Source organism: Oryza sativa, chromosome 8 (assembly GCF_034140825.1).
Source record: "Oryza sativa Japonica Group chromosome 8, ASM3414082v1".
In the NCBI taxonomy this organism is placed as follows: Eukaryota; Viridiplantae; Streptophyta; class Magnoliopsida; order Poales; family Poaceae; genus Oryza; species Oryza sativa.
Window position 1 is genome coordinate 19,092,031 of NC_089042.1, and position 13,161 is coordinate 19,105,191.

Consider the following 13,161-nt stretch of genomic DNA (forward strand, 5'->3'; position numbering starts at 1 on the left):
AAGTAGAAGAGAGGAGGAGAAATTGGTAAAAGGAGCTAGATGAGAGAGGAAGAGAGATGTGAGAATAGAGTATATTTGTTTAGTTGAAAGATATTGTTAAAATATAGGAGGGTGCGATATGATGGATATAATATAGATAATTTGTTGAAGTAAGAAGAGATACGAAGAGAAAATCTTTTCCGAAGGTAATCTAAATAGGAATATCTATATCTTTACCTTCACCCATTATAAAAAATCAAGGTGTTTTTGCCCAGAAACTTTCCTACGTCGCCCCCAATTGGAAATAGCGCCCGGTTTTTTTTTGCACTGTTTGTTAAAAAAGTCGTGCAAAACAAAAGAGCGAAATTCGTGCGAGAAAAAAAAAACCGAGCGAAATTCGTGCGAGAAAAAAAAAACCCAAATAGGAACAGGGAGGATCAATTTTATGTGGACTGCTGGGATGCTCTAAGCTATCCGTTTCCGTACATCACCGCCAGCGGGGAACTCCTTAGCGCCACTGCCATGTGGGCCCACATCGAAGGGACCCAGCGCTCAGTGCAACTACCGTCTCTCTCCGCTCCCACGTGCTAGCACACCCAACCTCTCCACTCCAAATAGCCCCAATGGCAGCTACAGCTACTCCTCTGAGAGAGTGGGCCCCACGCGGCAGCGACGCACGCATGATAGGCTCGTAGCCCTCGCCGTCGTCGTCTTCCTCCTCCTCCTCCTCGCGCCGCGGAGAGGATTCCATCCTCCTCCCTCTCCCCGCCGCCGCCGTCAATCCCGAATCCCGAGGGCTCGGGTGGTCGTCGTCGGTCCGGGATGGCGGGGAGGAAGCGGAAGGCGGAGGCGGCGCGGGCGGCGGAGGAGGAGGCCGACCGGGCGCTCTACGGCGCCTTCCGCGGCGCCGCCAACTCGCTCTCGCAGCTCTACGCGCTCGCCGGTGCCCACCAGCGCCTCTCCTTCCACGCCGGTGAGCGCCACGCCTTGGTACGCCCCGAGCTAAAATCGCCCCCTCCCCAAGTCCCACCCTTTCCAGTCGGGTGAACTTCTGGTCAGTTTTGCAATCGAGAGATTAGATTATTTGTTTTTTTGGCCCCTTTTCCTCGATTTCTTTCAGTTCTTGGATCTTAAGATTTTTGGTGTTGCGGTGCGGGTGGGACGCTGAACATTTTGAGTCGTGGGGCTTCTTTCTTCAGAATTTTTGTTTTCGCTACTTACATTTTGTGGAGAATTGAACTCTCGATTTTCACCTTTTTGCTAGGTTCTGTGCATATAAAGCTGCAATATTTGCTATATTCTGTCTTCAGCTGTGGTGAAATTGTGCGGAGATTTTTTATTTTGGTGTTCACTGCTATTCATGTTTGGTTTTAGTTGCCACTTATGAGTTATGACAACAATTGTTTCTTGATGCAAATTTTGCTCAGTTAATTCACACTTTTAATTTGTGTGGGCGTCATCACACCATCTGAAATTGCAGTTTATCGCTACTTCATGATGACTGAAACCTAAATGCATCTTTGTTTTCATCATTGGTATTCTCGTTTAATTGCAGAAATCGTGGTTTGTTGTGAATTTGTTTACCATCAGTTAGTCAAACTTAGGTGGAAATGTTTCAATTCTGTATTCCAAGACACAAGTTAGATTGTGCTCTTGTCGTTCAAAAAAAAGAAAGAAGTTAGATTGTGCTAATAGTAATAAAGAGATAAAAAAAGGGATTGGCGTACAGAACATAATAGAGAAACGTATGGGACAGGTTTCCTTCTACACTATTTCTAAAGGATCTTTGACAAGTTTCCTTTTGCTTGTTTGGTGTTCACAATTAAAAAGTAGTACTGTTAGGTGTAGGTATGCTTTTCTAATCTTAAAAGGCATGTTTTTTTTTCTCATCTTAAAGCATTGCAATAAGCAAATTCTAGGTTGGAAGATTAGCCAAAATTATCCCCCCTGTGATAGATTTTAGCTATAATTGTTTTGGTGCTGTAAGACAGCTTGCTGGGAGTGCTCTTTAAGTTTTACAAGTTTGCCTTCATCAACTTGTGCTAAACTAGTCCACCTGTACTACATGTTCTGTTATTGTGCATTAGTTCATTTTGGTTGTGGTTCAATCTTCTCCTATAAGTTTTGAATGACTTAGAAGAGGCAATACCACCGAAACTACCATTGCCTACTGAAACACCAATTGAGATTTAAAATCTGATGGACTTTTTGGTTCACCAACAGGCTGCAGTAATTCATGGGAGGACACAGTGATATTGTGTAATGAATTTGGCATACTTGAATGCGTTGTTCCTTACAAAAAGCTTAAGTGATGGTGGCACAGTACCAAATACATAATTGATTTAGTCATCTGGTCCCCCATTTGTGTTAATATGGTATAGATAGACAAGTATTTTAGTTGTTTAAATCAATCCTCAGGGATTGTGTCCATACAACAGGACAATAATTGGTGCTATGATGCACAAACCCAATTGCATATACTGGTGCTTAGCATTTTTCGTGCTCTTGTTTAGATTGATAGATTATGCTTGGTAATAATGTGCAGCCATTTTGTTTTATTCAGGAAAAACTCTACCAGTGGATGGTGCGACAGCATGAAATTGGCTTGAGGCTCACAGTATCTGACATAGCATCCCACATCCAGGTCCAGATTTCTATTTGTAGACTAATCACACTCTTATTGTACTACATATAGTTCACTTTCACATCTATGATCTGTTCACTGAACCTCTCAGCTAGGCTGTAGTATTATGAACGATGATATTTCATCACATTTCATTAATAGCTCCTGTCCTTACTCCTTACCCATGTAGCCATGTTTATGGGTTTTTCTTGAATGTAGCACGAGATTGAGTATGGAGGTGACAATGCATTAACTTCACCGAGATCGCAACACGCATTCCAGAATCTCCAAGCTCCAATGCACATCCCCAACACAAGCACGCAGCAGCCGCCATCTTGTTCAATCACACCATCAAACCCTTCCAAGGACTCTATGATATTTTCGAAAGCGCTATCCAGCCCTGTCCGGCAAAACCTGCAACTGTACCATGTACAGCAATGCGGTGACACAGGATGCTTTGCAGATGGCATTTTTTGCCCTGGAAACGGTGACTCGGATCCTGCAGCATCAAATGATTCGTCGGTGGATATGCATTCAGATAGCCCAGGTCATGACTCATGAGCCCTGATTCCTGAATGAGCAATTACCATTTTCCAGTTTGATTCCATGAACTGCAATCAACAAACTTGAAGTAAAGAAGTGGAATTGCCCTCACGCAATCTGGGATCTCAATTTAATCCCTCACCCAAGTTAACTTGTAATTTGTAACTAGCTATTGCCCAGTTACCTCAGATATAACGTGCACATATATATCATCCATGTATGTACTTTCAGATTATATAATAGCTGACGTATCAGTTTTTTATGGTACTAAACAGTGAACACTGATCAGTAATTTCAGATTGCAAAACTTTAAGCTAGCTTATATAGCTGTTTCTTCGGTTAAGTGTCGCAAATGTTAATCGTATATAATTTCTTTGGGGTAAATATGTGATGAAAACTCAATTTAAGTGAAAACTCGTGCAAACACCAATCAAAAAGTTGTCTAAATTTTTTTAAAAAAAATCACAAATGTAGATATGATGATATTTTGTAACCAAGTAAAAAAATCCTGTTCAAATTTGATTTTGTTTGTAAGAAATAAAAATATATAATTCCAAAAAATATAAAATTGTTATTTTTATATCTCACAAACAAAGTAAAAGCAATATAGAAATTCAGAATACTTTTAGTAAGTGTTATTTGTGTACTCAATTTGGCAGAAGCTATATATATCGTGGCCGTGGGAACCAGAAACCGTACGATCCCTATGGTATGATATGTATAAACAACAGGAACAATGCACTAATGCATCTAATGAGCACATTATTTATATTTCTAAAACAATAAGATTGATAATTATATACTTCACCCATGAACAAAAAAAATAAATTATGAGCGACAAAACAAGGACCCCAGACATCCTACCGTCCTGAATGCAACAAATTAAATCACTGTAAAAATTCCTGTCATTCTTGCATCTGTAATCGTCAAGCTCTTTGTCAGCCACCAAATGGAAGATGTAAGCATGTTGTATCTATCATCAAGCACTTCCTTTACCACAAAACAGAAAAAATACACTGTTCTAGTACAAACATATCTATAGTTGCATTACACCTAGAGATAATTTACATGAAGACAAATCTAAATTCATCCACTCTCAGAATATTCTTCTTTCTTTGGCACTCATCTTGCTGCTGTGACCTCATTCGGATCAATGATGTACCCAACAGGGTTTCCACGGCCCACTGAGGCCCTACGAGACAGCGAAGGGGGCCGACCCAGCTGAACATTGGCTGGGACAGGGATTTCATCAGAGTGACCAGAAATGCAGAGTGATCCATTGTCATCTTGATCCCAGTAAACTTCAACCATCACGCCTCTTGGGTGATCCTCCGACTCGGTTCCGGGAATTCCGACAAAACGAGCCCCCTTTGGTATCTGCATTGCCATAGAAAATGGAAGTGATATCAAAGAGATATTCAGAGTTTTCTGAAGAAATCACACAATCAAATTACAGCATAGCAGCAAGTTTCAGAGTTTTCTGTACTGTTGCTGCTGTACAGAAGTTCTCTACATAGCAGTGAGATTATCCTTTTCATGTCCAATATTGCAGCATTGTTCTTAGGGGTACTAAGGAACAAACCTGAATAGATGAACCTGATGATAGGTTCAGAGTAACCAGGGTGCCTTCAGCAGTAGAGCTCTCCAGTTCTGCCTGCTTTGCGATGTTCAGGAATACTTCTTCGAGCGTCGTGAGGCCGAGTTGAATGTCTGAGATACCGAATTCCCGTTCCCTGTCTTGGAGTTCCCCAAAGAACCTCTGCTTAATGGAAAATATATTAGCCTATCATGAAATTAAAGCATGATGTTATGACAGCCAGAGTTTTGGGTGAGGAAGCAGTACCGTCAGAAGTGGTTCTTTCTCATGGGGGATGACGAACGTTAAGAATGTCCTGCTCTCCTCTTTTGGGTCCACATCAAGCCGCTGTCAATAAATTTCACATGATTTCCAGCTCTACTATATGAAAAGATAATTTTGAAGGATATAGAATTTAGTGATGAGCCACATACTTCCTTGAAGAACCATTTGACAGATTCTATGTTAGGGTTAACCGGGACTTCAGTGTTGCCGTTGATGTTAGGGCTTTGTGTGTGACCATTTCCAGAGAAATTCACATTAGCAATATATCCTGTTCCAAATTTCGACTTCAGCCTAATTGAAGTCCCAATGCACCGCAATTTCCCTTTAGCCATGATTGCGATCCTGTCACTCAGAATGTCAGCTTCCTCCATGGAATGGGTGGTCAAGACAATAGCTCTTCCTTTCTTTGCTTCCTCTATGATGTCCCAGACATGCCTCCTTGTTATTGGATCCATGCCAGTAGTCTGTGTAGGATATACATTGTTAGATCAGCACATGATAAGGGATGTTTGGAAGGAAGTTTGTAGCAAATTTGGCGGTCTTTACCGGTTCATCAAGAAAGACCAATTTTGGATCACCAATTAGAGCTATTGCAACACTTAGCCGGCGTTTCATTCCCCCACTGTAGCTACCTGCTCTAACATTAGCTGCCTGGCTGAGCTTCACTTGGATTAAGGATTGTTCTGCTACCTGCATTGGTTGAACAATCAGAGGAAGATCAATGCAAGACAATTAAATTAAGTGCTTTAGGGAGGAGTACGTGTAATCAGTTCTAAAGAAACATACCGACTTGATTGTTGATGGAGGCAGTCCCTTAATGCTAGCAAACAGCTCCATGTGCTCTTTAGCTGTTAGCGCATCCCACAAGATGTCAAACTGCAAAGAAATAAATCACGAATGTTTATCTTCCTTTGATCAATTCACATGCATCAGTAATATAACAATGTTTAAAGCACCTACCTGCGGACAGACTCCTATCATCCTCCGAATATTCGACATCCCAGCAGTGCTTCGAACAGAATGCCCATAAATCATCGCTGCCAATGTTCAAAATGGCTTATTAGATATTACAAAACAATACAACTATACAAGCTTTTGCTTTTAAGAAAGATACCAACCATCGCCGCCTGTAATTGGTGTGATTCCAGTCAAGCAACTGATTGTTGTTGTTTTACCAGCTCCATTGGGCCCAAGAAGGCAAAATAACTGGTCCTTCTCAAGGTTCACCCATAAACCCTGGAGAATTTTTTGTAATCAGTAATCAGAATAAGCAAATCTTCCATGTTTTACACAACAAGAAGTGACATATGGACTTACTTTGACAGAATGAAACGGTTTAGTTGTCCTGCATCTGCAGCAACCCATACTAAAACTCCCTGGATATGTTTTCCGCAAACCACATATTTGAACTGCAACACCAGGATCTACTTCATTGTTTGCAGCTTGTTGTTTTACTAGATTTTCCTCAGCAATAACATCCTCATCAGTAGGAGAAGCATCATCAGCTGGGCGGTTCGAACCAAAAAAGCTAAAGAGTCCTCCCTCTGTAATGGAGCATACAGATTAGCAAGTAATGCAAGAAACTATAGCTAGAACATTGTCCAGAACTACCAAGAACTTCAAACAGTCCTGACCTTGCAACTTTCCTCCTCCTTTTCCTGTCCAGTATGAAGGCATCAGAAAGTAGAACACTGACTTTCGAACACCATTGACATTTGGAATTATGTTGTCAAAGTAGATCGCCAGGACAAACCACAAGAAAAATGTGGAGATGAGCCATTTGTAGATATCATCCTATGAGATCGTTGTGAACATTCAGATTGATATTTGCATAAGGTTTAAGAACATAATATCCAATAAGCAATGATTCGTACGTACAATAGTAATGACGCAATCTGTCTCAAAAGATTGGCATTGTCCCCGCTGATTCCAGCTGATTCCTTTGTCTTCAGGAGTGGCCGTTGCCTTGCCCAGAATATTGAGGGCTTGGGCAAAAACATCAGGTGGAAACAAGGACCATATTGTCCGGTAGTACTTCTGGTAGGAAGTTGAATATGGGAACCCAAAGGTTGTAACAAGCTGCACAACAAGAAAATTAAAGAATTCACACACTTGTTCTGAGAAATTGAAGTACTGGATCCATAGTATTACAATTCAGAAAACTTACTTGTGTCAAGAAGCCAATAATGAATATTGCAAATCCAACAGTAGTAGCTGATGCTGCTTTTGTTACAAATGTGGATATCATGAAGGCAAAACTAAGCTGCAGCAAGCATCATGAATGAGGACAATATGTTAAAAACTTCTTTCTTTTGCAAGTTGTAACAGGAATCAGGAAATGTGTAAAAACCAACCATGCAAGCATGTTTTTATTATCTAAATTTAACATTTTAAATGGAGATAGGAGACTGATGGTTAGTATGTCAAAATTACCATGTTCAGTTGGAAGAGAAAGAAGAGGAGGAATAGGATCCCAAAGTTATTGTGCAGAAAGAAGTCAAACTGGAACATCATCCCAAAGAGCACAGTAAGAAGTGCTGAAAGTAATGTGACGAAAGCCTCCCAGGTTAACCAAGACAACCAATACGCTGACTCGTAGAGCCCCATGATAGACATAGCCTGCAATTATTAACCAAACTTTGAGTGGTGTCATGTAAATCTTACAACACAGGCAGAGTATGGGGGAGCTCGAACCTGACGAAGCTTAAGCTCTTTCTCTGTCACCAACGCACTGATTTGAAAAACGAATCCGAACATAGCAATAGCAAGGAAGAAAGTTGGCCCAGCTTGGGCAATAGTAGAGAAGGTTTCTGTAGCTGGGTGAGCGAACTCCTTGAACCCCACAGTCCAGCTAAAATTTGGGTCTGTCACATTCATCAGTATAAATATATACTGTTATTTGCCAAGACAACTATCAAACAGAAGCATACATACAGCTAACAACTATTTTTGCAGCATACCATAAATAGTTCAAATTAATCTAGTCAAAAGGCTTCATGAATTACTGAACAACCGGAATTGATGTCAAAGGGTATGACATAAGTGGTACCAAGTACAAAGCACAGAAGTAACAAAAAAGGCATGGAAGTAGCAATACCTCCAATCAGCAGCCTCGCCATTTCCCTCTCAGCTGCAATTTGAAGTGGTATCTGGAACTTGAAGGTAGGATCCTCATATGTTCCTCTCCGAGCTACCGGAGTGGAGTTCGTCTGAATACCATACTTTATCTGAGTGTCGTTTATAACTTGAAAATGTAAGGCGCCAGGGCAGCGCATTGGATTTTGGAAAAGCCAAGCATCAACTTCATCTGGAGTATTAAAACCCAAGACCTGAGAAATTTAGCAGAAACAGTCAGACGACATGTTCAGTGTAACAATAATTCTGGGGTCATGAATCTTATTTAAGCAGTATAGAAGAAACTACTAGTGCATACTGCGTTTGCAGTTTACCAGTACCACTAAAGCCAAGCTTATGTCGATTGGTAATGAATGGATATATGAAGGCGCGCAAATAAATTATGTAATCAAATCCTCACGCAAACAGGAAGTTCTATAAATTTTGTGTAAGTTTTAGACAGCAGAATTTCAGCGTTTACTCTCAGATCATCATAATTTGAATATTCATTAGGAAATAAGAAAAGTATGCATGTTCTTATACAAAAGACCAACACTACTTAAATGTGTACTTGTATCAATCAACCGGTAGTTCTCCCAAAAAAAAAAAAGAATTAGTATATTCCCGGTAAAAATTTCCAACGCACAATGCGACCATCTTTATTTCCAGCAAGACAAGGCTTTATACGCAATGTATCAAGAAGCCACGCACTAGTACCATACCACGAAAATGACATCAAGTGTGCTTACGACAAGCTTAAATGAAGTTAGATGTTCCTAGTGAACTCCGATGCTTCCTAATCCACGTTGACAACAAAATAAACATCGTTTTCATACTTCTTTGAAAAGTTCGCAAGGTCCACCATCTAGGTGAGTACTTACCGCTGACATCCCCACACGGAACAAATGACAAACTAAAATTGCAAATTCAGACTATCTCAGTTAAACGTCAAATCGGCATGTCTGCTCCAAAAAGAATTAAAGATTATTAGAACTTCGCTTTATTTTATTTTTTTTAAAAAAAAAAGAGTTTGAATTAGAATCAATCTCTCCTTTTCAAATTCTCAATATCAAATTTTTGCTCAGAATTCACAAGTACATCTCTCCCTGGCTGTGAAACACGCATGCTAAGGTTTCAAACTCAACCAGTTCGAAGGACTAAAAGAATATTTGCAGGAATAGGGGAATATATAATTCAGAAATGCAGAAACCGAAGAAGCAGACGTGCCTAAGATACAATATACACCCTCAAAATGCTTCGAATTCCCCTCTTTCAAGAGGCTAACCACTAACAATAAAAATACCCAAATTCAGTATGTATCATAGCGTTTTGCCACCACAAAATACGCCCAAAAAAAAAGAGCAAATCTTTCTCCACCAAAAACCCAAAATCCTCACACCAAACGTGCTTGAGCGAAATTACTCGCAACCCAAACTAATCAACCAGAACCTGCATGCCCAAATCACACAACCAATCGCGCCCAATCTACAAGAACAGAGAGAAAACCGAATCTTCTATTCCCAACCGAAATCCACATAGATACAAAGAGACAAGTACAGAAAAAAAAGATGAATCTAAATCCACAAATCACCTTCTCGGCGGGGATCGGCCTGCCGGGGTTGTTCCTCCGGATGGCCTCGACGATCCCGGCGACGCGTGCGCTCCCGGCGCCGCCGCCGCCGCTCCAGAGGAAGTCGTAGCAGGGCTCCCTGACGAAGTACTTGTCCTCGCAGGGCGGGATGGGCGGGGCGACGAGGGCGGCCGGGTCGGGGACGTTGCGGTAGGCGGTGGTGTAGGAGAAGCGGGAGCGGATGGCGCGGTCGATGCAGAAGATGAGGAAGATGAAGACGAGCGAGGAGAGGAGCTGGAGGGAGGCGGAGCGGCGGTGGCGCCAGGTGAGCGTGGCGTTCTTGCGGAGGAGGGCGCGGTACTGCTGCCACGCCAGCGCCGCCCCGCTCAGGAGCTCCATTGGAGGGCGGAGTTGGAGGAGTTCTTGGCTTGTTCGCTTCTTGGAGGGGGAGGGAGTTGGAGAAGAAGAAGGGGGCGTTGGTGAATTGGGGTATTTATAGGGGGGGATTTGTAAGAAAACGGCCGCAGTGGGGAGGAGGTAACGGGCGCTGCTGCTGCTGCTTGCCGTGGAGATCATCTCCAGTGCTTCAGTGCTGCTCACTGGCACGTGGACCCGGGGGTCTGTGGGGCCCACGTGTCAGTGAACGGACTGCACTGCATCCTCTGCTGCTTGTGTGTTGCGGTTGTGTGAGTTTTTTTTGCCGCGTGGAGTGATGTGGGTTTTTTTTTTCTTTTGGTTAACCTTCAAGGAAAAAGAGCGAAGGGCTAGCGTTGTGGGTGTGGCTGGTGCTATGTAGTGGAAATATCCTAGATAAAACTTATAATTGTTTGTGTGTCGTTGATTATATATTGTATTGTATATATTTTATTTCACATGTTAGAAAAACCACTAATATATCTATCCGATATTTACACAAATAACATATTTTGTTTCAAAAAATTCCAGTCTATGGTTTGTAAGCATTTTTTTTCACATGAGGACTAAAAATCTATGACTAACTTAAATCCGAGCCAAATTCTATACTACATTAAAAGAAGGTAGTGGTGGTCATGGTTCTACCACCACCACCCACCTAGTAGTAAGCCCATTTAATTAGTCATGTCTTTTTATATAAATTGTATATACAATTATAACTCGTTGCATTATATCAAGGACATGTGACTAATGAATGTTTGTATAATAGAAAAATCATAGAAATCCTAGAAGTGTTGATTGTTTTGGTGTTACATGTGTAATCGACTTACTAGTATTGACAACCCTTTCTTCTATTAGAAAGTTCGTTGCAACGCATAGGCTATTAGCTACTAGCTAGTAACAAACTGAACACATGGTTGCTCTAACTTTCTATATATATAAGTTATTTGTAAATGGAATTTCAGGTGTTACATGAAGTTCATATAAAAAGAATTGAGCTAACCAAAAACAACGCAAGCACAAAGTTTGTTATTTTTACAAGCACAAAGTTGAAAAGTAGAGTTGCTGATTTCTTTTAGCCCACAATGTGGACAAAAGACCAAATTAAAAGCTTTAATGAGAGTGTATCATACTCGCGTCGTTGTCTATCTTCAGACGTAAGCGTTGAACAGAGTAATGAGTACAAATTAATTAATTAATATATAAGGTATAGCCACATTATGCAATAAATACCAGAACAAGTGTATCATGGACATTTTTGCACTATATGGTTCGCGTTTAATGAGAAAAAACCATAAATTCATTCATGAACATATCCTTTATGGAATCACACCGTGTCCGAAATATAATTTTGGAAGCTATACTTAAAAAAAAAAAAGGACTCTTTCCAACAAATTTTGCGCATGATTTCGAGTTCTAGTCATCTCTACTATAATATACTTTTAGAACCAAGCATATTATGATATAATAAAGGAAAATGCTCAAGCCCGGGCGATCGACGGGGGTGGAGCAGGATCGGCGCTCCACCCCCCACATGCGCACGTTCCCCTAGCCTCACCACGTGTCTCAAAAAAATATTTCACTCAGTGTATTCACAAAGTTTCACTATGTATAGATCTAATGTTGCAGTGAATTAAGATATTCTTTTGCAACAAATCACCCACATATTTTGGAAACCCTCTGTTAAGGGAATTTGTTTTATTTTTTGTTCCACCAAAAATGTTTCACCTAGTATACTCACAATATTTTACTATGTATAGATCTAATGTTGCAGTGAACGAAACATTCTTTTACAACAAATCACCAACATATTTTGGAAACCCTCTATTAAGGGAATTCGTTTCATTTTTTTGTTCCACCCAAAATGTTTCACCTCGTGTACTCACAATGTTTCACTATGTATAGATCTAATGTTGCAGTGAACTGAAACATTCTTTCGCTATTTGTTGAAACATTGTTTTTATATAAGATGAAACAACGCCCAATTTAAACGATTGAAACATTTTCGATCTACTTAGTGAAACAATTCCGATATACTTGGTGGAACATCGTGCAACATTTAAAAATAATTCAATAATAAGCTAAAAAAAAATTTCGCCGGAATATATCCATGTGTGGTCTTGTTTTCAAGATTTAATTGCAACGAATTAAATGGTGCAATCAGATCATGATTTGGATAAATAATTTAAGAGAAAAAATAGTTTAAAGTGGTTTTATACGTATGCATGGCGCTGACACACTGGTGGAGAAACTCTTTGTAGTCCCGGTTTGTAACCCCCCTTTAGTCCCGGTTTCCAAACCGGGAGTACCAATCCGGGACTAAAGATCGCTATCTTTAGTCCCGGGTGAAATAACCAGGAGTAAAGATCGATCTTTAGACCCGGTTGGTAACACCAACCGGGACTAAAGATGGCTCAGCCACGTGGCTGGCTGAGCCATCTTTAGACCCGGTTGGTAACACCAACCGGGACTAAAAGTTGAGCTGACCTTTTTTTTTTGCATGGCCCTGTTGCTGCATGGTTTATATATATACATAAACCATGCATATATATGTTTCAATACATATATATGCATACATATATATATATATATATATATATATATATATATATATATATATATATATATATATATATATATATATATATATATATATATATATATATATATATATATATATATATATATATATATATATATATATATATATATATATATATATATATATATATATATATATATATATATATATATATATATATATATATATATATATATATATATATATATATATATATATGACCAAAATATATTTACATTATAGAAAATGTGTACACATGCATATAGAAACATATGTAGTCATGTATTAATTACAATCCATTATATGTCCTAGCTAGCTACGATTTCGACGTAGTAGTAGTACTCACTGCTAGCTCAGAAGCTAAGGACCGGTGAATTGTGTTTCCATCGTAGTAGAATTCACTCTTGGGATCAAGGATTTCTTCGTTGATGAATCCCATGAGTTGTTCTTGAACCGCCGCGATAAATTCCTTGTGT

General features: G+C 39.9%; 2 protein-coding genes across 2 annotated transcripts; one reads left to right on the forward strand and one right to left on the reverse strand.

Moving 5' to 3' along the window:
• The first annotated feature begins 625 nt into the window (after positions 1-625).
• LOC4345496 (uncharacterized) lies at positions 626-3,417 on the forward strand. The gene is made up of 3 exons (XM_015794770.3): positions 626-969; positions 2,543-2,623; positions 2,822-3,417. Exons 1-3 carry the CDS (start codon positions 802-804, stop codon positions 3,161-3,163), a joined length of 591 nt encoding a protein of 196 aa, XP_015650256.1. The 5' UTR covers positions 626-801; the 3' UTR covers positions 3,164-3,417.
• Positions 3,418-4,003: 586 nt separating this feature from the next.
• On the reverse strand, positions 4,004-10,147 carry LOC4345497 (ABC transporter A family member 2). Its single transcript, XM_015794769.3, has 16 exons — positions 9,712-10,147; positions 8,104-8,335; positions 7,701-7,870; positions 7,440-7,625; positions 7,174-7,269; positions 6,885-7,085; positions 6,641-6,800; positions 6,324-6,550; positions 6,125-6,242; positions 5,967-6,043; positions 5,793-5,882; positions 5,553-5,696; positions 5,156-5,470; positions 4,989-5,069; positions 4,728-4,904; positions 4,004-4,522 (listed from the first exon to the last, which is right to left on the reverse strand). The coding sequence occupies exons 1-16, from the start codon at positions 10,087-10,089 to the stop codon at positions 4,268-4,270; spliced, it is 2,907 nt and encodes a 968-aa protein (XP_015650255.1). The 5' UTR covers positions 10,090-10,147; the 3' UTR covers positions 4,004-4,267.
• Between the last annotated feature and the right edge of the window lie 3,014 nt (positions 10,148-13,161).

Coding starts and splice junctions, on each gene's coding strand:
- LOC4345496 (XM_015794770.3), top strand. CDS start 802: ATGGCGGGGAGGAAGCGGAAGGCGGAGGCGGCGCGGGCGGCGGAGGAG. Junction 970..2,542: donor CCGGTGAGCGCCACGCCTTG/GTACGCCCCGAG, acceptor TGTTTTATTCAG/GAAAAACTCTACCAGTGGAT. Junction 2,624..2,821: donor ACATAGCATCCCACATCCAG/GTCCAGATTTCT, acceptor TCTTGAATGTAG/CACGAGATTGAGTATGGAGG.
- LOC4345497 (XM_015794769.3), bottom strand. CDS start 10,089: ATGGAGCTCCTGAGCGGGGCGGCGCTGGCGTGGCAGCAGTACCGCGCC. Junction 7,270..7,439: donor TTCTCTTCCAACTGAACATG/GTAATTTTGACA, acceptor TGCTTGCTGCAG/CTTAGTTTTGCCTTCATGAT. Junction 6,044..6,124: donor ACCAATTACAGGCGGCGATG/GTTGGTATCTTT, acceptor GAACATTGGCAG/CGATGATTTATGGGCATTCT.